A 25,728-nucleotide genomic window follows, 5' to 3' on the forward strand; every position below is an offset into this window, starting at 1 on the left:
GTGTGTATGCGCTTAGATCTTCTAGGATGCCTTCAACGGACTCAACGGCCAACCGAGGCTGGTCGCCGAAAGTCGCGGACAAGAATATAGAGAGAGAGCGACCCGACAAGGCGCAACGGAGCTGGTGTGCAGAACAGATACGTTCGCAAAGCGTCAGAGACGTCAGAGAGAGTGAGAGAGAGACTCCTATTGAGTCGAGACGAGTAGTAGTGGCGGAGGAATTCTAGTGGATGGAATTCGCCGCAGATCAGGGCCCGCAGAGGGGAGATCCCGATTGCTATGTGCTAGCAGGGTGAGTGAGTCGTCCGCTCGAGAGAGAGAAGGATCGACGAAGCAGCTCCGAGCTACCAAGTTGTCAGTCGGTGAAGGCAGAAGATCGATGTATTGAAGACGAACGGGTGACGCGTACAAAGAGAGACTATATAGACGCGCGCGCGCGCGCCGTGACACCATCTTTTGCATGGAGATCGACCGTGCTGAGCTTGGTCAGGTGAGCCTGAAGCTCTCTTGGATTGTCCAAGGGGCCCTTGGCAGAGCGTTCATTGCCAGAAGAGCTGCAACAGACGCGTGCATCGGAGTCCCAGTCTGGCAAGCTCAGTGCAAGGATGCTCAATGCATGGAGCTCCTCAATGGGCTGCCTGTGATCATCCAGAGATCAAAGGTTTCAGGAAGCTCAAAGCCAAGCAACAAGCTTTTTGATGTCAGGTGGCAGTCCTTCTTTTCCAAGGTCTCCAACAGAGGCGTCAAGCTGGCTCATAGGGAGAGGATGGCGGTCCCAAAGTCTCTTCTCAACAAAAACCCAGATGCCAAGGCTGCAGTCCAAGCAGGTGTGCCCGTCTACTTGCAAGCGGTTCAGTGTAGGTGTCTCTTGGATTTTCCTTGAAATGCTCCTGCGGACCGCTGCAGGGTTGGTAATGTCTCCCTTGAGTTTGGCACAATGGCCAAGGGCTGGAAGGCAGCATCTGAACAGCTTGAGTTGGGAAGGGGTAGCCAACTGCTGAGGCTCTTGGTAGGCTGTGCGGATGCTCTTGGCTGCAAAGACGGGCAAAACTTGGAGGCTCCTGGAGACTGGGTGCGCTGTGCTCAGCTGCCCACCTTTCCTCGTGGAAGCGCCGTCTTCCGGGAGATCAGCAAGTTATTTGGCAGCAAGCCCAATCTAAACCTCAAGTTGACTGGTCAGAGGCAAGAGGGAGCCTTCCTCTACCTTGGTAACCCCTTCTGTCGACAATGGGGATACGGCTTACCCACTGGCAAAGTTGATGATGGGGCTCAAGTTGAGGTGGTGGTGGCTGCGCAGCACAAGAGCCCTGAACATGCGCAAGTCTGGCTCAGGGTTGTTGACCCACCAGAGAATTGCGGGCGAAGTGCAGAGTGGATCATGCTCTGCACTCTAGCCCCTCAATTTATTTGCAAGGTCAACAAATGGCTGAAATCCTTGGCATAGGTGTGACTTTTGCCCTCAAGGTGAGTCACGCACAGGCGCTAGCATTGAGTGCAGGTGCTTGTGCTTGTGCTTCTGCAGACCATTGGGAATCAACATTGCCTCTTGTGGATATTGTACAAGCTGTCTGCCATCTCTTGTCTGGTTACCGCCAAGCCAGGATTCCTTCTCCTGTTCCTGCGCTGCGCTCTCCATTCCTTCATGACCTTCATGCATTATCTTCTCTTGCTTTTGGTAGACATGACTTTACTTGTTGTTGTTTCAACCCACTGCATCAACTCAGCGTCTCCATTGCCCACCTCATGATTGTTGTTTCCTCCCCACTGCGTCAACTCAGCGTCTTCATTGCCCACCTCATGGTCTCCACCATTTTCAGTGCTCACCTTCTTGCTCCCAATCTCCCTAGATGCATTGCTTTCCTTGCTTCCAGTGAATCCTTGATTTGGCAGCTTCAGACATCACATCTCTTCAGATGGTCTTTGATGCTCTTTGGAGCTACCTCAAGACCATCGATGGGGCTCCTAATTATGCTTAAGAGGTCAACCAAGCTATCAAATCGCACTGAGGTAACGTCCCTCCTAAGCAACCATTTGGCACAGTGGAGAGGGGCACTACCGGCCCAAATCTTGATGCGAGAGGAGAGCAGGGATGGGTGTGTCAGGCTGCCTTACCCTCCTCTGCTGTAGAGAGTCTGAAGCTTGTTGAGACTACATCTGCGCAACCTATAATCAGCGATTGTCATACTACACAAGGTGCATCTATTTGTCTGAGGGGTGTGCGTGATGCAGAGAGCTTTGCATGGCAAGTTGCCTACAATGAGATTCAAGCCCAAGGCTTGCACTCTTAGAAGCTGCTCTTGATGTTCAGTCTTAATGTCAAAGAGAGCGCCACATGTAGAACTGTGCTCGATGCTATAGTGAAGCAGAGAGAGCAAGAACTGGAAGACGCCCCTGACTGCTGAAAGTGATGCCAGCCGCAAGAGAGCAGCGCTCTTGAAGCACAGGCAAACACGATAGACTCGCCTCTACACTCTCAAGACTTTTGTTGGTCCCTTCCACACATTTTCATCTGGTGTGTGGCACCAAATTCACTGTATCTCTCCACAACTCTTAAGCATGTCACATCTACAAAAGAGGATCCTGCCATCACAGCGCACAGATGGGCTCTGGTTCCGGTGCTGCGTCTTTGGAAGCTAGGCAAGAGGGCAACCTACAATCATCACCCCTGGCCGAACGGCTTTTCCAGGCTAGTGGCCAAAGCAGATCCCTGGAAAGAGAAACTGAATCACAAGCGCTCTCAGCAATGTAGGACGCGCTCAAGATGCCACCATTCAGAGGGAGCCACAGACAGCTGAAGTACCCAAGCTACTCTGAGTGCATGCGCAACGATTGCATGTACAAATCAAGCTTCGCAAGGCGTGGACACAAAGTCCACAAAGAATGGCTGGCTGCTGGGAGGAGGACAAAATGAACCTTCTGCCTGCTCTGCTGACACTGGCTATGCATCTCACTTGATTCCCAGCTTGCTTGCTTGCTTGGGATTAAGATTGCTCATGCTGTGCTGACACACTGCTCCAAGATCTGCACAGGGCAGGCAATCAATGGCAAGCCAAAGGCGAGCAGCTTGTGCAAGCACCTCAGAGTTCACTGATCTTGTGGATACACTCTGCTTGCATTTCCTCATGTAGATTTGTTGTACCCTCTTGCAGACATTGCAAGCCTAGCTTGGGGAGCAGCAGCTGCAGGTGTATGCCCGCAAAGAGGTGAGCTTGATGGAGGGAACTGCCAGCAAAGAAGTCTGTAGGGCTGGCTTTCTGCGCTGATGGCAGAAGCAGCTTGAGCTTTGCAACTGTGACACCACTGTCTTGCAGTTCTGAAAGCTTCTTCAGGAGAATGCGGCGCAAATGGGCTGGCACCACAAGGCTGTAAAGATTGCTGGCTTGGATGCTGTTGTGCTCTTTGCTGTAGCACAAGCGCAGTTTGTATTGGCCTGCCAGCAACAAAGCTGCAACTGCATGGCAATAGGCAACCTTTGCCACCAACATTCTTCCTTTGACAAGCTCAAGCTCAGCAGGTGAGGAAGCCCTGAGCCGGTCAGACTCTGCATCAACCAGTGCCGCAAAGTGAGGAGAGAGGGAAGGGTTGAGCGCAGAAGCTCTGGCAGCAGTTGTCTTGTGGCCAGTGAGCACCACACGCTGTACACCGGAGCAGTTGTTGCTATTGACGCCAAGGATTCCAGGGGAAGGAAATTCTTCACCTCAAATCTTGTTGTACTCCTTGCTGCCCTGCCAGGTTCCAAGTACAATGGTCCATATGAACTCTAGACATCCGAGCAAATGGGCATACTCAGAGTTGTTGTACTGTCCCTTGCTGACAATGGCAAGTGCTCTGTAAGAGCAGTGCTCTGCCTCTTGAGCAGCATTGTAGTGGACCGATGGTGAGTACAGGCAAGCAACAACGTGCTCTCGGTAACGGCGGGCAAAGTTGGTGGTCATGCCGGTGTAGCGGTGAGTTGGCTCTCCATCTTCATCAAAGAAAGTGCCCTTGTAGACCCCACCACCACCTTCCTCTGCCATGCTTCTCCCATCTTGCAATCCAATTGCCTTTACCCTGCAAGATTGGTTGGCAATAGTAGAACAGCAGAGCTTGCCATGGACAGTGGCGCTCTTGACAAATTTCTGAAGGAAATCCTTGCTGTTGACCGTCGCCTTGACGTCCTCACGCACTTGCAGCCGGTTGCAGACTTGTTGGGCAGCTTTCAAGGATTCCTCAAGGCTCAAAAGGTGCTTGATATCCTTTGGTCCTGAGTGGCAGGCCAGGGCTGCTGCTTGGGCTGCTGCGTGCCGCTTCCCAGCATGCCTCTTTGCAGCTTGTGGCTGCATCGTGGTTTGCAGCTCAATGGGCTGGTGGTCCCTGCCAAGTTGTGAGTGACGCTGAGTGAGCAACTATTACTGACTGTCAAGAGACACAGAAGGACGATCAAAGTATTCGAGAAAGAGAGATGCTCCGCGTCCGCGGTAGCAAGAACATACAAGCGCGTGCGCGCCGCGACACTGGCCCTGGCCCTCAACAGCTTAACTCACGAGAGCAGTGCCACCCAGTCGACGGCATCCTCCAGTGACTGGTCATCTGCATAGAGGTCTTGGTCCTGCCAAACAAAATCAATGGTGCCACCGCCCTTGCCACGCTCAGCTTGCTTGCCAGCAACGCTGCTGTCACCGCTGCTGCTGCTCTTGCCGCTGTTCTTGCCTCTGCTGCTGCTCTTGCCGCTGCTGCTGTCGCTGCTGCTGCTGCAGTCACTCCTCGCCTTGTCATCAGAGTCGTAGAGCTCATAGTCCCGCTTGCCTTCGTCATCGGAAGACGGCCAGTCGAGGAACTCTCGCTCATAGTAGTTAGGACGCTCGTCGCGTTGGGAGTCAGACTCCGAGAATGCGTCGTACGGGTAGTCAATACCCGCATTGTCGTCCTCCGAGTCTGGCTCGGCCCCCTCCGTTCCCCACGGCGTGTGCAACGACGCTGCATAAAGTGAGCCAGCGACGCAAGACTGGGCCGTCTTCAACTTCTTTGCCACGGTGGGCTGGCAAGAGTTGTTTTGCGCTGCACGCTTGGCGCTGTGGTTGGTCAGGTCACCCAAAGGTGAGCGAGAGCTTCTGTTTGGGACAGCAAAGGACAGAATGAGCGGATGAATGCGCCTATAACTGCGCCTCTGTAGCGCACGCACCCTTCGCTAGGCATCTTGAGGTTTGATTTGGCAAGCTTGAATTTCTTTAGTGAGGTTGAGTCTCTCCAGGAAAATATTGACTTGTCCTTCAACAGGAAAGGTAAGTCCAAGCATGAAGGAGGGCAGGAGTGACCATGTTAATGCCCATGAGCTCAGAGAGGGCACCCATACCTTGCTAGAGCTGGCCTGTCTCCCCTGCTGGAGCCTCTGAGAATCTGCATACTGCAAAAGCGTACTCTGACCTAGTCCTGCTGAGTGTTGCAACAGCTTGACACTTTATTTCCTGCTGAATGTGGTTGGTCCTTGTCCAACCTAGCGGCACTCTGGATATGCTCTGGCCTTGGTCAAAGCTCCATGCACTCTTTGCCTGGCCACCAGAGCTTGCCTGAGGCTCATCTGAATGGACCTTTCACCCTGCGGTTGGTGGATACCAAGTGACACGCACAAAGGTGTTGATGAGCTTAAGATGCTGAATCAAGACACGTTGTTGGTGATGTTGAGCTCGAGTTCAAGAACTTCATGGCCACCGTCGCTGCTGCAGATGAGCATGAAAGCAAGGAAGTGCATGCACTGGCGCAGACCCTCTACACACATTCGGCTCAAGTTTCTGAAGACCTTGCACAGAGTGCCTTGAGTAATATCCAGTGTGCAAAACCCTTCAGCGTGCTGTTGCTCCGCAGGCCTGGCGGAAGTAGTTCATGGTGGATCAGATGGATCACATGGCACTCCAAAACAATCCTACGCAACCAGAGTCAGGTTTACAAATCCACACACCCCTTGTGCTGCAATGTGCGGCCAAGCTTTCATGATTGCAAAGATGTGTCACACCTTGCGGGTGCTATGAGGGCAGGTAAGAGAGAGATTATAAATTACCAGTTCCAGCTGCTTGCGCTCCTGAAGGGCCAGAGCAAGGTCGCTTGTCAGTAGGTAGACTTGATCAGGACAATGGTCTGTACGTGCTGCCTGCAAGCTTGACCCTGGCTGCTCAATTATTCAGCATCACTGCTGTACTGTCATGGAAGTAAGACCTGAAAACTGCACCACCTCTATTGTGATCAGAATTTGCTCTTTGCATCTTTGCAACCAGGAGAACTGAGATGCCAGGCTGTAGCAACACACTTCTGAATGAACCATGTGCTAAACGCAAGCAACATCCAGCATTTCCACAATTGTAGCTTGCGCCGCCTGCTGCCAGTGATCCTTTAGGTATTTTAGGTATTTTAAGGTTGCTCATTTGCTGCTTGCCAACTGGCATTGACAAACAAGACGTGTGCACATGTTCGCCAGAGGACGCGATCCCAATACACTGTTTCATGTGCATTGCTGCCTCTATTCAGGCTGCGCGACAGCACAGCAAGGCCCTGTCACACAAGAGGTGGTGGTAGAAAGCATGGTCATTTTTATGGACGCATGTGCGACGATTCCTCTACTTAAAATCGCGGTCACGTGCTATGACAGGCCCGCAATCTGCACACAAGCACAAAGTCTCGAGCACACGCATGGGCTTGGTGTAGCCCTATAATTTCATTTCATGTCATGCAACAGCAGCATAACGTGCTGGTCGCATGTCCGTCCAACTCCTTCGCAATTTTTGGCCACACCTTGCCAGCACGATCATGCAAGTTCGCTGTCCAAGTCGTTGGATAAAGGGCTAGGAATGACAGGGGTGAGCACGACTATGAGCACGTCAAAAGTACGAGGCGTATATACATCTGATGTAAAAGCTTGCCCCACACCACATGCTCAAGGTTGAACAAAGAGTGGATGGAAAGGGCTGCATTTTGGCGCCTGAGAATAGACAAAGCTTGTAGAAGAGCGGAGGTGTAGGTATGGCAAAGCCAATTGCCAGAGTCTGGCAGAGCTAGCATAAGGCGCCAAACAAATGTTTGTTGAGCGCAAAAAGAACTTTGAACACGTGTGGTCCTCCGACGCGCCCTTTCATTCCCCATCCGCATTCACCTGGTCACTGTCGGGCCATGAGGTGATGCCACGAACACGATCTGGAGCATCCCGACGAGAGTCACGCGAGCGAGCGCTCAAAGAGGGCAGCTTATGATTCGTGAAAGCTGCTCCGCTTGACTCCTTCACGTTCGGTATGCAGACCGACACACAGGGTTGTGCATAGCGCCGCATGTATTTCCACAAGCGCGGCGTCCACAGCTGAGCTGAACGGCTCAATTGCCGCTGACGGCGGACAAGTCTCCAGCGCCAAAGAGCTGCGCGCCAGCAAGAGCGCTATGCGGGTGAGCAAGGCTTCGACACGACGCACACCGCAGGGTCACCCACCTGCGACAAGTACGCTTCGTAATCGTACGCTTCGCCTTGCACGTCCGGCACGTCGACTCGTGGCATGGACGCTTTGAGATAGTCGATGGCGCCCTGAGGAAGAAGCGCTTGTCGGAGGTCCAACTCTGTCGTGTAGGGCTGACGCCAGAGTGGGGAGGTGTGAGTGCATGCTCAAGGCCACGCGTCGCTCGGGACTCACCTTGTCCGATGCCAGACCCTGAAACGCTTCAAGGAGCTGATCTGGTGAAGTCGTGTCTTCTGTGATCTCGCGCTGCGGGGACATGATCGGGTGAGTATGCTGATACATCTTTTTCGGTCCGACCGCAGCTCTCACCAAAAAGGTCAAGAAAGCAGACTGTGGCAGGAGCCTTGAGATGAGCACGCGTGCGTGTTGCTCTGATGCACTGCCACCACTCACGTAGTCGACTGCACCATAATCTATAGTGAGCTGCTGGTGAATCGTCTCAACATCTTCGTCCTGCAAGAGCAAAAGTGTGAGCGGCGCAATTCGCTCACAAGTCAAGGGGCAATTCGGACGTTGGCTCACGGTGTAGATGATGCCGAGGGATGCGAGTGCAGCGCCCAATTCCGGAATAGCTAGCGTGTTCGTCGCATCCTTGTCAAAATATCTAAAAGTGGATTCGAACTCCTCCAGCTGGGCAGGGGTGAGATTCGTGTGCTGCCTCGAGACGATCTGCGGCAGCGTGGTCGATCAGCATTCGTGCCGCGCAACACCGCATTCGAGCGGAACTCACTTGATTCTCGATAAAGGCGAGCTTCTTGGTGACGCTGGTGGCCACGAGCTCCAGCTCAAAGACGAGATCATCTCTCGAAAAGACCGTATGGTCATTCTCCTCCACATTCGCCTCTTGGCACTCCTTTTCCGTCTCTGCCAGCGCGCGCAGCCTCTCCTCGAAAGGCCCCAAACCTTCGTGCAGAGCGCGCACTTTGGCTTTTTGATCTGTCAATTCGCCAGAAAGTCGCGCCACGCCCGCTGCAATGTCCCTCAGCGCCGCCTCGATACCGTTGGCCTGCTCCGCAAACCTAATCCTCAGCGCTTCCTTGGCTCGACGTATCTCGGCATTGATGCGCCGAGATCGCGCTGCCTCCGAAGTCGCTAATTGTGTCCATGAGAGGTCGATTTCGGCAGTGTGCAGACTCTCGCTGGGCGACCAGGGCCGTAGATGGTACGTCCTCAGCTTGGTCTGAATGTTGCCCAGGAGCGCCGCGAGGTCTGTCCTCTCGCGAACCCAAACGCGCTTCGTGCCCGCCTTGTAGGCATTAAAGGCGTTCAATTGCAACCGAGCATCCGCGTAGCTGCCTGCAAAAGTCGCCCTGTTCCACGTCTCCTCCTCTGCAGACATGGCAGCCAGTAGCTGTATGCGTGTGCGTGTGCGCTCGCTGTTCAGCTCCTGCTCGTCGCGCGTCGTATCACGCATTCCCCCCTCCACTCACCTCTCGAGCCCTCCGTTCGTAGTCCTGCTGCATGACCCAAGCGCTCTGCATGACGTCTACAAATGTGGCCACCCTCCTGCTGACCACTTCTGCCTGTTCCATCGAGCTGAAAGCGTGAAAGTACTGGGCGACATACGTCATGACGCTCCTTTCGTCTGGTTTCTTTGCGTCGCACAAATCTTCAACGTCGAGCAATTGAGGAATGCCGAGGTGCTTGGCGGCAGTGTCGAACGCTATCCTGGTGCATTCGTGCGAAGAGGCTGGCAGGTCGGCGTAGGAGAGCAAATCTGGCCGATGTCGATGTATGAGCGCGCAGAGAGCTCTGCCAGACTGCCAAGAGTATGTAAAGTCTTTGACGTCGACGTCGTCGTATGGAGCGGTTTTGCGCTGACACCACAGCAGCAGACCCTCTCTTGCAGACAGTCCCTCAGCGCTAATGTCGGCGATGGTGAAGCGCAGGATCAGCGTCCATATCATGCCCAAAATCAGCTTGAGATTGCCGTCGATGATGTCTATGGAGGGGCGCAGCGTGAGCCTCGTCTCTCGATGCTGCATTTTGCGCCACTCACCTTCAGCTCCAACATTGGTGAGCACCACTCCTCTCGCCCTGATGAAATCCAATGCCAAGTTGACATTTTCGGCCATCTGCACCCTCATCCGGGGTGTTCTGTAGTACCTGCCCAACGAACAATCGCCCATGATCTCCATCAACTCTACCAGCCTGACCCCGTTGCAAAGGTCCGTTGCCAACGAAGTCATAGGAGGGATGTCTCTCGCCTCCAGTTTGAGATTCAACCATTTGCAAAACGTCTTGGCCTGCGGGTGGGAACGCGTTCCATCAACTAGATGCCAAAGACATCGATCTCGCCGCGACGCGACTCACCTGGACCTCTTCCCAACCTCGATCCTGGTCCGGCAACCCTTTTGCTCTGGCATACGCCATGGTGTCGGACGGCGCAAGCGGTGTTGTGTGTCTTGCGGGTGGGTAGGCAGCTCCTATTGGGAAGGCGCAATTTCGACGATGGTGATCGTCATCATGGTGAGGAGATGAAGGTGTCCACTCGCAGGGACACCTCCTCGGTGCGTACGCATGCATGCATGCATGCAGCACGCACCACCACCGCACCGACAACAGCGGTTCACAAAGGCGGCGGTGTTGTTCTTCGCGCGCGGCAGTGCGCACGCGTCGATGGAGATGAGCCTCCACAAATCATCACATCAAGATCAAGAAGCGCGGCTGAGATTAACTTGACCGCAGTCATTGCACAAGCGCGTACTGGTCAACACACATTCACGATTAGTAAGGTACAAAATGGCAGTTTCGACGAGCACGCATGTCATCGTTGCTGCATTCTAAGCCTTGCAAAGAACGCCTTCTTCGTCCAGCTGTGCGCGCACGAGGGGGCCCAAAGACGGTCAGCCGTGCAGCGCATGGGTACACCACGCTTCGACTTACCGTCATCAATTGCGCCCCAGCGCACCAGCCCAACTCGCTTCCTGCCAGTTTCTTGGCCACAGTGACTTGTCTGTTGGCGCCCAGATCGTATCCCAAACTCAACAAGGCGTGTTGAAACGTCAGGTCCAAGCACGTTTCGGGTCTATCGCGCAGTTCCTTGAGCGCTTCCGGGTACTTGCTTGGCGGGAAGCGCACGCTCCATCGGGCTGGGCCCGCACAGACATCCTTGGCTAGCGACTCGAGGAGAGAGATGCTGAATGTCCCATTCACACCCAACGGTTCGAGCCTGTCGTAAAAGTAGGACAGCGCGACGATGGGCGAGTCGGCAAAGCTGTTCATCAGCGAAGGTTGATAGACGCCTGCAAACGAGCATGGTGAGGTCGCGCATGCGCTGAGACGGTACGTGACGGGCATCAGCGAGTGTCTGCATGCGAACAGCGACTCTCTGCAGCCAACTCACGCATCCTTGTTCATCATGACCTCGACGAGCCTCTTGCAGCCCGCGAATCCACCAGGAGCACCTGTCAGCATCACCTCCACCTCGCCATCACGTCCCGGCAGTACCACCTTGGCCTTTTTTTCCGTGCCTGGAGCAAAGCACGGACTAGGGATGCGCACAGCGTCTGCACCCGCAGTGACGCCAATCACCGCCGTGCCAGTCGAGGGGCCGAATTTGACGGCAGATGGGTTGGAGAGGGCATGGCTGAACGTCGCCAAAGCATTGATAGACTTGCGCGCCTGCATCAGACCATAACCGAGGTAGGAGTTCTGGTACAGGGTGTAGTTCCTTCCTCCAAAGCCTGCATACAAAAGTTGTCAGCGCCCGGAATCAATATTGCACGCGTTCACTCTTCGCTCACCCTCTAGCGTGTAGACGTGCGCACCGGGAGGCATGGGCCCGCTACCCGGTGTGGGCTCGAATACGATCTGCGTCGAGGCGCCCCCTAGATCCATGACTGCTGCCGTCTTTGGTGCGACATTGGTACCCTGCACGCCGATCCGATTGAGGAGATAATTGACGGTGATCCATGCAAAGACGCCTGTGGCGTGCGTGCGTGCGTGCTTGCGTCAGCGCAGAGGCCCCGAGAGCAGTCCCCGCAAACGTCTCTTCCGCACTGTCGTACCCACCTTCATCTCTGCCCTCCATGATCTCGACGCCTTTGCCACGTCCATCGGGCCCATCCGCGATGGGAAAGGGATACTCGTGCTCAAGCATGTACCTCACGGCATTGAGAATATCCTTGCTCTGCTTTGCCCCCAACAATCGAAGACCAGCAGTCGCCTTGACAGAGATGGGCGTGCACCTCCTCAAACTTGGCGGCACGGACTTGTATGCTGTCTGAAGTAGCGGACGCAGAGAATTTGCAGCACCTTGCGCGTTGGGGCCGTACGAAGACAGTCCTCCTCTAATCATTTCAAACACTTCCGATTCCAGCTCGGGCGAGGAGCTGCAGTAGTTGAACTGCAGCGATGGCGTGGAGGTCAGCAAAGCGATCGCACGGCAGTCGAAAGCTCACACTCACCTTGTAGACGTGTACCCTGCTGCCAGTGCTGCCCGCGTCGATCATGATGCCGTACTGCACGGTCGGTCTGAGATGCCCCTTTGCGTCCATGATCCTACCTCCATTGCTCTCGCAGCGCCTACTTCTGAGTGGATCCGCATGCTTCTCTGGTGGTACTCTGACATTTCCCAACACGTCACCTCCCATCCAAGGGTTCTGAGGCCAGTCAAAGTGCAAGCCCGACAGATCCACCTCTTCCAATCGTTCGCCTGCCGACGCCCAAGCTGCTTTACCTCTTTCCGCAACGTATTTCCTCGAGGGAGAGAGCAGTACGATGCCGAGAAAAGTCAAGCTGACTGCGAGGAAGATGAATTTGCGAGGAGAGAGGGCAAGGCGGGAGCGAGCCATCTTGCTGGTCGGTAATGATGGGCTTGGCCCTCCCCCGCCGTTTGGCGGATAGGAGCTGCTGCCACTGCTGGTGCTGGTGCTGGTGCTGGTGCTGCTGCTACCTGCCTCTGCTCGCAGCAGATCTAAGCTGGATTTGCCAGACTTGTGGCCTGAGCCGAAGCGAGGGTTGGAGCTTGGGCGAAGGATGTTGAGAGGGGTTTGCGGCGCGTGGGATGCGCCGTTGGGGGGGGGGGGGGGCGTTGCTTGTCGCTGAGAGTTGTGAGTGCGTGGCAATACGTGAGGGGTGCGTGCGTGCGTGCGTGCGTATGTGCGGCGGGTGGAAGAGCGTGCTGATCGTTGCAACGAAGGCCTTTCATTCGTGATTGGATCGCTATTGGTGGCTGCTTTGGAACAATGTCCCCGCCCCCGTCGGTTTCCTTGTTTGGTCACCACGTGGACTCACAGGTGCGATCGTGACGAGTGATCGTGAACACCGCCTGCTAATTAATGCAGCGCGTGCTGCTTGCGCGCATCGCGATGGAGGTCCGCGGAGCCGGCGGTGCTCGCGACTCACGACTCTTGGAAGCGGGTGCATGCACGCTATACTCGTTACTACCACCTTGATGACCACAACAGGTGGACTCACGCCAAGCTTATTGAAGGAGCGCGCTGCGCTGCGCTGATGGATGAGAGGTCATCCTTGACGAGTGCAGGGACTCGATGGGGCGCCAATTGACGCTCCCTTTGCGGAGGACATGGTGGACGAGCGGTGTGCAGCAACGCTTTGTGCTGCTGCTGCTACTGCTCCTCGGGTGCTTCTCCGCAGCATTCGCCCAGGTCGACATTCAAATTCCAAGCAACGCACCCATGCTGGTACTTCAAGCGCCTCTGACGCCCTACAGCGCATCCATACCATCCGGCCCTCCTCCTTCTGCTCCCAATCGAACTGCACAGCCCTTGCCCTCCAATCCAAACCCCGCCCTTGGAAGCGCCTTATTCGCACTGGATCTCGTACCTGCGAACGTCGCGCCCAGTATTCCAATCCCTGCCAACTTGCTCGGCATCAGCATCGAGCTCAGCGTCGCCGACGAGTACTGTGAGCGTTGACGTGATTGTTGTGGAGCGACAATCGCTGACCCCGCACGCGCTTCACGCCCACAGTCGGCAGCGACCCGCAAACACCCTCGTACCAATTTCTAAACTACCTGGCAAACATACGGGCACGTGCCGGAGTAGGTCCGATCGTACGCATCGGAGGTGAGCACGGGAGGCGAGCGCGGGGGGGCAAAGTGATGGACTCTGTGCCCACTCTTTCCTGACACTAGAGTCTCGCAACCAGGCAACACGCAAGACACTGCCGAATATGCCAGCAACTTGGACGGCGTCATACGCAAAGTCGGCGGAGGGCTCAACGCAGCTGGCATACCCATCACGCCCCACCTCATCTATAGCGACGTCATCTTTCAGTCTCTCAAGACATTGGTCAATCTTACGGACGCGCGCATCGTCTGGGGCGTCAACATGGTCAACAACACCGCCGACTTTACGCTCGACATGGTCGAGCATCTCCAAAAAAGCGTGGGAGACTCGCTCGAGCATTTACTGGTGAGCGTGTGCGTCTCGATGTTGCCATTGAGACGCCGCAATGAAGCTGACGCCGCCTCTCGCGCGTAGGTCGGCAACGAGCCCGATCGATATGCTCTCACAGGCAACAGACCTGCGTCGTACAGCATCGACACGTATCTGGACGAATGGGGAGCCCTCACGCAGAGCATCATCAACGCCGCTTATGCGGATGATGTGCGCCAATTCAGCGCTCCGAGCGTCTGCTGCTCGTGGACGACTAGTCAGAGTGAGCGAGCGCGTGTGACGTCGCGCATTCAGCCCCTCATGCTGACGCTCGCACAATCCCGCAGTTCTAGACGCTGGGATGCGATCGCGCTTCTCTGATCGGCTCAAAGGTGAGGCGCACGAGCATCCTCGAGTGTGTGCGCATGCTCACACGACCGACAATACTTTGCAGCCATCAGCGCCATAAAGTGTGAGGGAACGCTAAAGTTTGGACGTGCCAAGTCACCCATGCTCACGCTTCTCATCCCGCAGACCCGCAAAGCCTGTGCCAATCGGATGCAGTGTATGGGCATGCGGGATACCTCAACATGACAAACATTGTCAACGTGAGTGGCGCTACGGTCTCCGAGTCTGCGCTCGTGTCTGACTCTCGCACCGCGTTTGCAGTTTGCCATGTACGATGTTGCTGCCGTCAGCACAGCAGTCGAAATGGGCCTCCCGTATGTGCTTGCCGAGACGGTGCGTACACAGCGTCACCTCTCTGCCCATCCATTCTCACTCACGACTTCGCCACACCCCTCTTCTCACCCCAGAACACCGCGTCGTGCGTGGGAGTCGCTGGAGTCAGCGATACGTTCACGAGCGCCCTCTGGGCCATCACTGCCTCTTTGGAACTTGCTTACCGCAACCATTCCGCCGTGCTGCTTCACAACGGAGGCGCAAAGTGAGTATGGGCAGGCAGTCTCGTCGCTGTGCACGCACGCGCTCACGCTCGTGACTCTCCCACAGCGTCCTGTACAATGTCTTTCATCCGCCGACGCGCAACACGACCACAACTGCGTGGCGCACAGCGCCGATCTACTACTCGCTGATCGTGTTAGCCGAAGCCCTTCGCTCCACCTCGAGCGACCAGTCACGCGTTCGGAATCTAGGTCTGAACGAGACGATGGCGGCAGCTTATGGTGTGTATGAAGAGGAGACTCCAGTCAAGCTCGTCCTGGTCAACATGGCCTCCTCAAACGATCAGACCCAGGTCATGAATGTCGAGTTCGACCTGCCTGCGAATGGTAACGCTGCTGTATCATTCAAGACGCTGACCGCCGCGAGCGTCGATGAAAAGGCCAACATTGTGAGCCGCACGTTCCTGCGCTAGCTCATGCGCCGCACGCTGACGTCCATTCCACGCCAGACCTGGGCAGGTCAAACGCTCTCCTACTACTCGGACGGAACTCTGATCGGCACCGAGGACGTCCAGACGCTAGCGTGCCCTTCCCAACGATGCACTTTGCGAGTGCCTGCTCCGAGCGTCGTCCTCGTCTTTCTCACGCAGCAAGCGCAGAGCCAGGCCTCTGTCAGCACGTCGGCCTTTGAGCCGCAAGGCACCAACAACAGACAATTGATACTCGACTCGAATGGAAGCAGAGGTAATCGAGGAGGCAGCACTTCCAAAGGCTCCACCAGACGCAACGCGGGATGCGCTCGCGCTCGCGCTCGCGCTGGCGCCACATTGCCTCTCTTAGCTGTGCTCGCGCCCCTCTTTGTATCACTATCAGTCTAGCGCGCTCGTCGATGACATTTTGATGGAGGGAGATGCTCAGAATACAACGTCTAGTTATCCTCGGGCGACAAGTCGAGCGCAGGGCCATAAGGCTTGACCGTGAAAAAGGCCTGATCGAACCAGTTGACCCTCACGTAGCCATCTTCTCCGCCCGACGCAAAGCACTTTCCGCTGGGGTGAATGATGATCGAGTGAATCGGGCCAAAGTGCTGAGCGATGGTGGAGCATTCCTCCTCGAACACCTTGTGCCAAAATCGAGCTTCGAAACGACCTTGCCTCGCGCTCGTCGTTGTGACGTTCATGGCATCCTGCCCTCCTCCGATGATGACGTAGGGTCGAGTTGGATGAATAGCAGCGCTGTTGAGAGGCGTAGAGGTGGTGTAGGTCTTGAGGATGGCGAGCGACTTGGCATCGATCAGCTTGGCAGTCTTGTCTTTGCTGCTAGTGATCAGATACGTTCCGTCTGCGCTCAGCTGCAGATCCGTCACCTGCGCATCCGGGTGCGCATTTACGCTATTCTCCTCCAACTCTGCATCCACCCCACTCTCTGGCTCCTTTTCATCGTGATAGTAAGCTGCCACCTTTCCATTCTCGTGCCCAGTGATGATGTACTGATCCGCAGGCGCCCAAGCAGCCACGGTTGCTTTGGGACCGCTGAACGTGATATTCCTTATAGGCTCCGACGATTGCTGGGTCCAAGTCTCTGCATCTCGGTTGATGCGAAACACTTTCAAGGTTGCACGGAAACCCATCCTCTGCTCTGTGATTGCTAGCACCTGCGTGCCGTCCTCCGAGAAGGCGACGCACTTGACGGCAGTGTCGAATTCCCACGTAAAGAGACATTTGCCAGTCGAAACCTCGTACAACTTCATCTGATTGGCCGCCGATCCCGTCACCAGCAAGGAGGAAGAGTCTGCAGTGGCGACGCTGGTGTCAGGCAGGGGACAGAATTGCCAAGCCCACAGGCGCATACTCACAATCCGGGTCGATGCTCCACACGCTACCATTGTTTCCCTCGTACGTGCCTAGTCTCTCTCCATTATGAGAATACCAGACATTGACCACTTGATCCTTGGAGCAGGAAAAGAGCAGATCGCCTTCTCTGTTGAACTTGATCTGGTTCAGCGCTCTCTCGTGTCCGGACAATAAGAGCGGACGCTGCGAGCGGGCTCGAAAGGGTCAGCAGGTTGCGTGACAGCGACGGCGAGGCTAACGCACCATGTTGGGATATCGGGGGCTGGTACAGCTTCGTAACGGGGTTGATGGGAATAGTGGCTATGTGCGAGGAAGCAGGATGATGTGCTCTCGCGTCGCGGTAAACGAAGATGTCGAAATCGCGAATCAATGAATGCGTGACGCCTAAGGACATTCTCGCGCACGTGGCTCGCCATGCGCGACGTCTGCGTCACTCGACTAGCATATGCACCAAAGAACGCGTCGGACAGTTAAATTGATGCGTCGGCTCTCCCACCTGTCATGGGTTTTCGAGGGATCCGTGTACTGCACCCGCGCAGCCAATGTAGTCTTAGCAGCCCATCGCAACGCGGAGTCGCAGCTTCGTGACGCAGCGTGCAAACGCATGTGTTCACACTGCTTCAACGCGGAGGTCAGTGGTGTGCTTCGCGCACACACAGCGCCAGGGTGGTCAACACCGCAGCGCTCCTTCGCCGCTCTGCGGACTGATGTGAGGGGAATCATGCTGAGGCTGGTGGGCTTGGCCCTCAAATCGCGGCGCAGCTCTCATTAGCGCGGAAACTTCTTTTTTTGGTCGCCCTGATCACGTGAATGCGTAGAAATTTGTTTGTAACGAAGGGGTGCTTCGGAGTACTCACCACTCGCTTCAGAGCGCGATAGCGCCCTACATCTTGCCGCCCATCACGCACAGCGACTTGCTACAATATCGCCATGGCGAGCCCACGCATCACCAAGAAGGGCAGGGTAACGCCAGAGGTGGCGGCGGCAGCCTCACCGCACACATCTCGGCTGGTTGCGTTGCAGGCGTCCCTGTCCGGCTCCACAGATCTTAATCCTCTCAGCGATCTGTTAGCGCTGATCATCGAACTCTCAGCACTGCCAGATGCCGCCTCTACGCTGCTGCCCAAGAGCATGTCGCTGCTCATGCACTCGGTTTCTGCTTTGGTGCGAGCGAACAAGGTCCCGCTGGACGCATTTGTAGACGCAGAAGGAAAGCTCCAAGTGCATGCGCACAACGAAAAGGACGCGAGCTTGACGTTCAAAAAGTGGATCTCTGAGCGCTTCAACGAGAGCGTGCAATGCTTTTGCGCGCTTCTTGGACACGAAGCTGAGCATGTTCGGGTGAGACGAGAGCGGCTGTCGTTTGCCTCTGACGCTCCTGTTGACTCTGCTTTCCGCAGCTGCTCGCCCTCAAATACCTTGTGGCGCTCCAAGTCAGCTGTTCGGCCTGTCTTACTCATCTACGCAGCAAGCCCAACGCACATGCTACCCTTGATGCACACACGTCTCTGGGTCAATGGGCGTCTGCGCCTTTTAGGGCGCTCATGCTTGTTCTGCTCGCTGGTCCCAAGAAATCCGCACTCGCAGCGGATGTGAGAGACGCTTTCGTCAAAGAGTATTTGGAGGAGTACGACGATGTTCGCCTGGCGGTGTGCAGGGAAGTCAGGTGCGTGGCGCGTCGAGCTTCACTAAATGCAATCCCCACTCACGCCTTGGTTTCCCCCCCCCCAGAACCATCTTGCACGCCATTCCGCCATCGCTTGCAGAGTCGCGGCTACGAGAGAATGGCACCGAGCTGCTGCTCCACTTGACTGAAATTCCAAAGGTCGTCCAGGACCTCAACACCTTTATCGTGCCGCAGCTGCAACAGCCTCCCCCTTCGTCTGACGCACCCGATGCCAAGGGCAAACGCAAAAAGTTGCTGGCAAGCGCCTCGCGTGCATCCAAAAAGCAAAAAGTCGTCGACGCAGGTGGGAGCGAGAATGAGAGCGACGATGAAGCGGAGGAGGAGGACATGCAGGCATGGTTCTCCGACTCGGAAGATGAGGAGCAGGAAAAGACACGCACTGGCAACGGCCAGGGCGTCAAGGGAGGACCCGGGCCTCGTCGCGATGAGCCAGAACAGATTCGCGCCGGCACTCACACCCCCACACAGGGCTCATGGTCATCGATGGGCCGAAAGAGGAGCCGCAGGGCGCCACCGTTTCACGTGTGTGTGCACAACCTGGCTGCGCACAAAGCCGCTTTTAGTGCGGCGTGGTACGCAGTGTTGCTCCCTCGACGCGATGAAGAGGGTCGCATAGCAGGCGGCTCCATTCCGCAGCACGTCAATCATCAAGTGCTGCTACGCTTCCACAATCAAATCTTGCCGAATCTGTCCAAGCCGAGACTCGTTGTGGACTGGCTCGTAGATTGCCTCGAAGCTGGTGAGTGCCAGTAGGGTGCTCGTTTCCGCGCTCTGCTGACACGTCTCTCCGGAACTAGGTGGAGCGACCTCTCTGCTTGCATTGAACTCGCTCTACACCCTCATGCTCTCGCACAATCTTCAGTACCCCTCCTTTTACAACAAGCTCTACTCGCTCCTCCTCTCCGACCCACCGTTCCTGCACGTGCGCTACCGAGCACGCTTCTTGCGTCTCCTAGATAATTTTCTGGCCTCCTCGCACCTTCCCGAAGCGCTCATCGCTTCGTTTGCGAAGCGCATGGCCAGAGCCAGCTTGAGAGCTCCACCAGCTGCGGCCGTTAGCGTCATTCCATTTGTCTGGAACCTGCTCAAGAGGCACAAGGGCTGCCTTGGACTGATACATCGCGTCTTTAACGAGGATCGCTTCGATCTGGGACCCAAGGGCATCGAAGGTGAGTCCGGCGCGTGCGTTCGGCAAGACCTCCCCTCTAAGGCTGCCGCCTCCCCCACCCCTCCCCAGACCCGTACGACGCGCTCGAGACAGACCCGCTCAAGACTGGTGCGCTAGACTCTTCGCTGTGGGAGCTTGCAGCTCTAGGAGCCTCCTTGTCGGCGCGCGAGAAGCAAGGCGGCGGATTGTCAGAGGGCACTTTTGCAGACGAGGCTGGAGGTCAATCGCACTACCTGCAAGGCGTGACCACCCTCTCGCACATCCTCGCCGAGCCCTTTCTCAAAGACAGGTGGGATCTGGAAGACTTTTTGGACATGACGTACGCCACTGTGAGTCGCTCGCACGATTCTTGGAAATGCATCGCAGAGGGCATCGCAAGCTCACGAACCCTGTCGCGGCCCCATGCCCTTCCTCGCAGCTCTTCGAGTCGGAAATCGCTCGCACGCTTCGACCGACGTCATCGCAGGACGACAACAGGGCCCGGCTTCGCCCTCAAGCCGTGCCAGCGCTATCGCACAAGCTCCTGCCCGTCGCTCATATCTTTCCCTCGCTCAAGGCTCATCAAAAGATCGACGAAGCTGCTGCAAAAGCGCGAAAAGAAGTCGAGGAGCTCATGAAGGAGAGCGTGCCCGAAGCTCGTCAAGGAGAGGATGACGAAGATCGAGAAGCGCGAGAGGCGGTGTGGGATGTGCAACGCCAAGCCAAGATCCAGGAAGCTGAGCGCAAAGCATTAGCAGCCGATCAGCGAGACGTTTGCGCAAGACTTTGGGCATTCTGATACGTATTTGCAGGGGCATGTATACTATGGGAACCACGTAAATGCTACAGATTGCGAACGCGCTCCACTTCACGTAACTTCATGGCGCAGAGGACTCTGCGGCCTGTCCACGGATCGAAAGGAAGCGAGGGGAGGAGCAGGCATTTGTGTGCCTCTGCTGCTGACGCCGCTGGCGCTGCTCGCCTGAGCTTGCTCCAGAGGCATCGCTGGTGCGCCGCTAGTGCGACCTTCTTCGGCGCCAAGCAAGCCTGCGACCGACGACGCATCCCAAATTCGCACCTCTCTCATCCTAGCTTTCAGCCACCTGGGCTTCAAGCTCGCGCTGATTTTCCTCGCGCGCATCATTTCCAATTCGAGCGAGAGCATGAGCAGGTGAGCGCCGTTGGAGACCATGCAAGGTCTGAGCGCAATGGTCGTCGGTGCGGGGATTGTGCTGTTAGAAGCAGCAGCAGCAGCTTCAGACGTCTCGGACGCGCACAGGGTAGCAGCGTCTGGCTGCATGGCATCTTCGCTGGCCATGCTGATCTCGTCCGACAAGTCTCGAGGCGCAGTCGTGATGCTGGGCTCATCCGTCGCCAGCGCATCGATGCTCGAGGTTTCCGCGCTGACGCTGACAACCTTTACCGAGCCTGTGCGGCCTCGATCGTCGAATGGCGCGAGCGCAGGAGCGACGATGGGGGCGCCTGGGAGCGTCACTGGAGGACTAGCTGAGGTGGCAGCTTGGGCCGCCTGTCGCAGATGATGAGCAGCGTGAGCAGCAGCCGCTGCATAGCTGAGGTTCGGAGAGCTCCTAACGCGAGGCAATGTGCTTATGCTGCCGTGAAATGCCGTCGATCTCTCGAGTCGCTCCTGCTGCTGCTGCTGCTGCTGCTGCTGCTGCTGTTGCAGCGATCGTCGACTCTTTCCGCTAGCAGGCAAGGAGAACAATCCTACCGCGTTCTGACGCGCACCCGAAGGACTGGTAGAGCGACGTCGACCCCTGCCCGATCTCGACCTCCTTCCGCGCTCTTCGACATCCTCATCGCGCGTCGATCTCGCGACGTCTTTGCACCCGTGCCGCTCCGTCTCGGACGCCGAAGATCGCTCGTCTTCCGATGCCGAATGGGAAGCGGAAGAAGCGTAGGCGCTAAAAGTCTCTGGTACGGGAGCCTGCACGGCAGGCCGAGAGCACTTTGGGCTCGCTTTCGCCTCCTCATCCTCCTCCTCCGACCGACCCACGCTCGCTCTGCGCCTCGCTCGTCTTCCGCGGCGATGTACCAATCGAAAGCCATCGCCATCCTCATCCTCGTCATCGTCTCGCTGCTGAGCCTGCAAACGCCCTCTACTGTCGTGGCGCGCTCGCCTGCCTCTAGGAGATGTCGGCGCAGAGACTGCTCGCATCGCATCCGCATTCCTCAGCGCCAATGTCGGCTCTGGAAGGGTGAGGGGTGCTATGCCCGCCTCCGGTTCGCGTTTGTGAAGCGATGGCGACGCAGCCGGACTGAGATCGGGGGAGGAAGCGCTTTCCGAGATGCTGACCCTGGTGCGAGCGCGCGAAGCGCTCGCACGACGACTGGCGCTCGATTGATCCGGACTGCTCGGCGGGCGCGAGAGGTGAGGCATGCGATGAGCCGCATAGCCACGACTCCTACTGGCAGAGCGAGATCTCGAGCGAAAAGTCTGCAGCTGAACGACCGAGGAGAGCTCAATGTCCGGGTCGATCGGTGCGCCCAAGCCGCTCACGTAGGCACCAGCATCGCGGTCACCCTCCAGTGGCGAAACGACGCCTCGTCCCATCTTTGGCGACGCTTGTTGCGCACCGTCGCGCGCCTCGCCGCCCAGGGACTCGCTCGATGCAGCGTCGGGCGAGGGCGGCAGCTCCGCCTTGGGCGCCAATGGGGAAGGCGGGATGGCGAGTTGTGCAGCAGCGTCGTGCGGACTGAGAGATGTGGCGCCAGACGTCGGCGGAGACGCGCCGACTACAGCAGAAGGAGGCGAGGCGCTCCTTGTGGCCAACGTCGGAAGCAGCAGCAGATTCGGCAAGCGCGAGAGCGTGCGCCATGATGCTGAGAACAAGCTGGAATCCGTGCTCGCGCTCGCACTCGCACTCGCATTCTCGTGCGCCACGCCCACCTGTGGCCGTCCGCTCGTCGTCCGCAACCTCTGAGGTGCGGCGACGGGCATCGAGTCGGTAGTGGGCGCCACGACATCCCGCTGCTGCTGCTGCTGCTGCTGCTGCTGCTGCTGCTGCGGGATCGTGCCGCTCTGCTCTTCGTGCTGACCATGGCGCGACCAAAGCTTAAAGTGACTTCCGATCGAAGCGATGCGCTCAGAGTAAGCTGCCGCAAAGCCGCTTCTGCGCGCAGCCTCTTGTTCGCCAGACGCTCCTTCGCTTCGCACAGACGAAATCGATTGTCGCCGATCGCTGTCCGAATCCCACTCCACCGCAGGCACGCTGACCAGATCAGCAATGCTGACTGTGCTAGGACAGAGCAAAGGATCGCCATCTTCAGCTTCGACGCGCACTGCCGGCTGTGTGAGCGCACCAAGCCCGCCTTCGATGCTGCTGCTAGCATCCCGCATCATCTCCTCGATCGCGCTCGCACGGCTAGAAGAGCGCCCTTGTCTACTGCTGCTGCTGCTGTTGCGCTGATCATCGAGCACGATCCTAGCCAGGCTCTGCGTCGCGCGACTGCGACCGGAATTCGATCGAGCTAGCGACGAAGCGCGCGAGAGCGTCGCTGCTCTTCTGCTGCGTTGCCGCGTGAGCGTAGCGATCGGCCGCGAAGCAGGTGGCGCCGTGCCCAATCCAGTGGCATCGTCAGGCATCACGTCGCCAGCCAGCACCGCACCCTTTCGAGGCATCGCGGCCCTCTGTGCGCGAAACTCTAGCAGGTGATCGCAGCTGCTACTACGACTGCTAGCCACGCTTTGGCTGCTACGCCGATCGTGCTCGGAGCCAGCGCTGCCGCTCGTACCTAACGAAGTAGCGCAGGACGAAGACGGTTGTTGCTCGGTGCTAGCATCTTCTGGCATACGGTCAGTGTCCGTGATGGGTTGCAAGAGCACCCTCAAGCCTCGTTTGCGATCCCTAGAAGCTCCACTGCTGCGTCTAGAGCTGCGACCTCGACTGTTGAAGCGAGAGTTGGGCGGGGAAGAAGCGGCAGCGTCCTCCACATCCGATTCTCCCGACTCGCACGAGGAGAAAGTCAGGTGCACATCCTCTTCATCTCCAAACAGAGCACCCTCGAGATCGATCGACGCGCGGCTGGTGGGTCTGTTCAAGAGGCTATGCTTGCGCACAAGCTTGCTGCCTGACCCAGCTGCCGTACAGTCGTCTTGCGGCCCCGTCGTGGAAAGGACGCTGGCACTGGTGCCCCGCCTCCCGAGCCTGGAGGGTGAGACGTGATCGCTTCGACCACGGCTGATCGCGGCCAACGAAGGTGGCAAGCGAGCCGTTTGGACGCCGGGAGCACTGGCGCTAGGCCGTCCTCGACCCGAAATCGCATCACCAGACGCTGTTCGAGGACTGTTGGATCTGATCCAAGGCGGCGAGACGGAAAGCGAGTCTCGACTTCGTTCTCGCTCTCCGATCGGCGAAGCGTCGCGACTTGCGCGGAGAGAAGTAGCCTCTGCGTTGAGCATACATAGCTGCGTTGAGGATGCCGTGCGCGCCAAGTGGGCTGTGGAGCGCGCAGAGCGCAACAGTGTTGGGGTGATGGGCACAGGTTCTGCTCGGCCTTTGCCTTTACTCGGAGGACTCGGTGGCCTCAACGTGTTGGCGCGAGGTCTATTTTGCGCCTCCTCCCTGCTCAAGTCTACGCTGCCACCTCCCATGGCGTACCTAACGGCAGCAGCAGCAGCTGTCCTGGAAGAGTCGTCCGAAGCATCCGACTCGTCTGCAGAGTCCGACAAGCCCCATCTTCTAGCCCCATCGCGCGACGACTCTGCGTGAGGTGGTCCTTGTTCGCGCCGCGTGGACCTCTCGTGCTCGAGGTTTGGCCGCGTCGCTCTGCGACTCGAGCTTCTGCTTCTGCTACGAGAAACGCTGGTGGGCACAAAGCGTCTTGGAATGCTGCGATAAGGATTCGATCCTCTGCTGGCTCGTTGAGCTGCCAGCGAGGCCAGCAATAGGGCAGCGTCGGTGGGAGAAGCGTCTTCTGCTGCGCGACTCTTCGCGTCGGTGTCGAGATGATGGGGAGCTGTCGATGGGTCTGATGAGTGTGCATGCTCGCTATTGAAGGCGGTCAAGGTGGGGCTCAACGAGCCCCTCTGCGAAGTCATGCTCGTCTCTTTTCCTTGCGTCGCGATGCCAGATACGTTGGGGGGGGAGTGAGCGTGCGTATGTGCGATTGTGATTATATCGAGGAGTCACGAATGACCGGCGGACATTGGGCTCCTGTATCTGGCGCACTGTGATGAAGGAGAGGAGGGATAGCAGAGGCAAGGACGAGAGGGACGTGCGCCTGCATGCGATTAGTCACTACCACGTCGAAGCCGATTATTTTGCGTGCAGGGTACTCGAGCCCACACTCACCGGTCGTATCTCTCGGGAGCTGTGCGGCCGTGGGAGAGACGCAGCTGCTGCTGTGTCTTATATAGCCTGTAGGAGATGTAGATGCGGTGCGGTGCGGTTCGGTGCGGTTCGGTGCGGCGCGGCGCGATGCGGCTCGATGAGAACCTACTCGTTGCAGCTTAGCGATGGAGTCGCCACGCAGATGCACGCTCTATTTGTCTAGCAAGCAAAGCAAGCAAACAATCCAATTGTCCGTCGAATCGTCTGCTCTCGGCCGTGGGAGTGTTGTGTGTGTGTGTGTGTGTGTGTGTGTGTGAGTATAGCGTCTCACTTGCGATTCGCGATTGGCTGATCGATCGCAAGTGATGATCTGTCTGCTCGAGTAGGATTGCGGAAAGGATGCGACGTGCGATGCGAGACAAGGAGCGCCGGCGGCGGCGGCGTTGATGCTGATGCTGATGAGGGACAACGATGTGGGCCGCGGGGGGCGTAGATGCCGGGAATTGAGAGGTCGGTGCACGAGGAGGCGCGTGCGATAAAAGGGAATCGTGAGTGCTATATGAGCGAGTGAATATAGTAGTTGCTCGATTGGTATTTCACATGGGCCTTTACCGTCATGCAAAAGTCCAGCAGCAGCGAGTCGCGATGAGAGACTGCTGATGATGACGACTTTGACTGATGATTGATTATATTGTGATTCGTGATTGTAAGAGTGATTGCTGTCATTCACATGTGTGGATTTGTGATTGGTGACGTCGACAAGGCGTGAAGTTTGAAAGTCTGCCGCTGGTGCAGCTAGCGCACAGCAACTGCGTGAGTCACGAGTGAACGGTTTGGACGAGTCAGCGTTCACCATTCGCGTGCAGCAGCAGCATGCACCGTCGGTCGCAATTTGAGTCACCATGCAAGCTCGGATTTGAAATCGTGAAATGGGCGTCGCGAAATGTCATTTCTTACCGTGCTCCCGCGCGACGAGTATAGCGGTACACCGCAGGCGTACCATCGCGCCGCGCGAGGACTCACGACTCA

General features: G+C 57.0%; 9 protein-coding genes across 9 annotated transcripts; 4 read left to right on the forward strand and 5 right to left on the reverse strand.

Moving 5' to 3' along the window:
• Positions 1–460: 460 nt before the first annotated feature.
• On the forward strand, positions 461–1,444 carry IE81DRAFT_329165 (hypothetical protein; the record flags this gene model as incomplete). Its single annotated transcript, XM_025515132.1, has 2 exons — positions 461–861; positions 907–1,444. 2 exons carry the CDS (start codon positions 461–463, stop codon positions 1,442–1,444), a joined length of 939 nt encoding a protein of 312 aa, XP_025371156.1.
• Positions 1,445–3,077: 1,633 nt separating this feature from the next.
• Positions 3,078–5,175, reverse strand: IE81DRAFT_329166 (hypothetical protein; the record flags this gene model as incomplete). Its single annotated transcript, XM_025515133.1, has 4 exons — positions 3,078–3,635; positions 3,744–4,353; positions 4,524–5,090; positions 5,162–5,175. The coding sequence occupies 4 exons, from the start codon at positions 5,173–5,175 to the stop codon at positions 3,078–3,080; spliced, it is 1,749 nt and encodes a 582-aa protein (XP_025371157.1).
• A 505-nt stretch (positions 5,176–5,680) lies between these two features.
• On the forward strand, positions 5,681–6,683 carry IE81DRAFT_329167 (hypothetical protein; the record flags this gene model as incomplete). Its single annotated transcript, XM_025515134.1, has 4 exons — positions 5,681–6,011; positions 6,062–6,084; positions 6,337–6,367; positions 6,499–6,683. The coding sequence occupies 4 exons, from the start codon at positions 5,681–5,683 to the stop codon at positions 6,681–6,683; spliced, it is 570 nt and encodes a 189-aa protein (XP_025371158.1).
• A 652-nt stretch (positions 6,684–7,335) lies between these two features.
• IE81DRAFT_346160 (hypothetical protein) lies at positions 7,336–9,845 on the reverse strand (the record flags this gene model as incomplete). Its single annotated transcript, XM_025516004.1, has 10 exons — positions 7,336–7,377; positions 7,448–7,585; positions 7,647–7,718; positions 7,782–7,802; positions 7,866–7,925; positions 7,995–8,141; positions 8,203–8,823; positions 8,903–9,414; positions 9,472–9,718; positions 9,786–9,845. 10 exons carry the CDS (start codon positions 9,843–9,845, stop codon positions 7,336–7,338), a joined length of 1,920 nt encoding a protein of 639 aa, XP_025371159.1.
• Positions 9,846–10,255: 410 nt separating this feature from the next.
• IE81DRAFT_287910 (nucleoside phosphatase GDA1/CD39) lies at positions 10,256–12,067 on the reverse strand (the record flags this gene model as incomplete). Its single annotated transcript, XM_025511742.1, has 6 exons — positions 10,256–10,288; positions 10,359–10,749; positions 10,819–11,158; positions 11,219–11,398; positions 11,487–11,820; positions 11,882–12,067. 6 exons carry the CDS (start codon positions 12,065–12,067, stop codon positions 10,256–10,258), a joined length of 1,464 nt encoding a protein of 487 aa, XP_025371160.1.
• Positions 12,068–13,114: 1,047 nt separating this feature from the next.
• IE81DRAFT_346162 (hypothetical protein) lies at positions 13,115–15,596 on the forward strand (the record flags this gene model as incomplete). Its single annotated transcript, XM_025516005.1, has 11 exons — positions 13,115–13,343; positions 13,409–13,504; positions 13,587–13,852; positions 13,922–14,099; positions 14,164–14,208; positions 14,271–14,288; positions 14,351–14,424; positions 14,486–14,557; positions 14,632–14,762; positions 14,828–15,167; positions 15,228–15,596. 11 exons carry the CDS (start codon positions 13,115–13,117, stop codon positions 15,594–15,596), a joined length of 1,818 nt encoding a protein of 605 aa, XP_025371161.1.
• On the reverse strand, positions 15,273–16,878 carry IE81DRAFT_299924 (putative TIF34-translation initiation factor eIF3, p39 subunit). Its single transcript, XM_025512208.1, has 3 exons — positions 16,815–16,878; positions 16,574–16,754; positions 15,273–16,509 (listed from the first exon to the last, which is right to left on the reverse strand). Exons 1-3 carry the CDS (start codon positions 16,815–16,817, stop codon positions 15,647–15,649), a joined length of 1,047 nt encoding a protein of 348 aa, XP_025371162.1. The 5' UTR covers positions 16,818–16,878; the 3' UTR covers positions 15,273–15,646.
• Positions 16,879–17,501: 623 nt separating this feature from the next.
• On the forward strand, positions 17,502–20,268 carry IE81DRAFT_311482 (CBF-domain-containing protein; the record flags this gene model as incomplete). The annotated part of the gene is made up of 6 exons (XM_025512440.1): positions 17,502–17,912; positions 17,972–18,237; positions 18,303–18,997; positions 19,056–19,427; positions 19,496–19,755; positions 19,845–20,268. 6 exons carry the CDS (start codon positions 17,502–17,504, stop codon positions 20,202–20,204), a joined length of 2,364 nt encoding a protein of 787 aa, XP_025371163.1. The 3' UTR covers positions 20,205–20,268.
• Positions 20,177–24,724, reverse strand: IE81DRAFT_56063 (hypothetical protein). Its single transcript, XM_025517446.1, has 2 exons — positions 24,721–24,724; positions 20,177–24,649 (listed from the first exon to the last, which is right to left on the reverse strand). Exon 2 carries the CDS (start codon positions 24,465–24,467, stop codon positions 20,274–20,276), a length of 4,194 nt encoding a protein of 1,397 aa, XP_025371164.1. The 5' UTR covers positions 24,468–24,649; positions 24,721–24,724; the 3' UTR covers positions 20,177–20,273.
• Positions 24,725–25,728: the final 1,004 nt, after the last annotated feature.

The sequence above is a fragment of the Ceraceosorus guamensis genome (genome assembly GCF_003144195.1).
Source record: "Ceraceosorus guamensis strain MCA 4658 unplaced genomic scaffold IE81scaffold_15, whole genome shotgun sequence".
In the NCBI taxonomy this organism is placed as follows: domain Eukaryota; kingdom Fungi; phylum Basidiomycota; class Exobasidiomycetes; order Ceraceosorales; family Ceraceosoraceae; genus Ceraceosorus; species Ceraceosorus guamensis.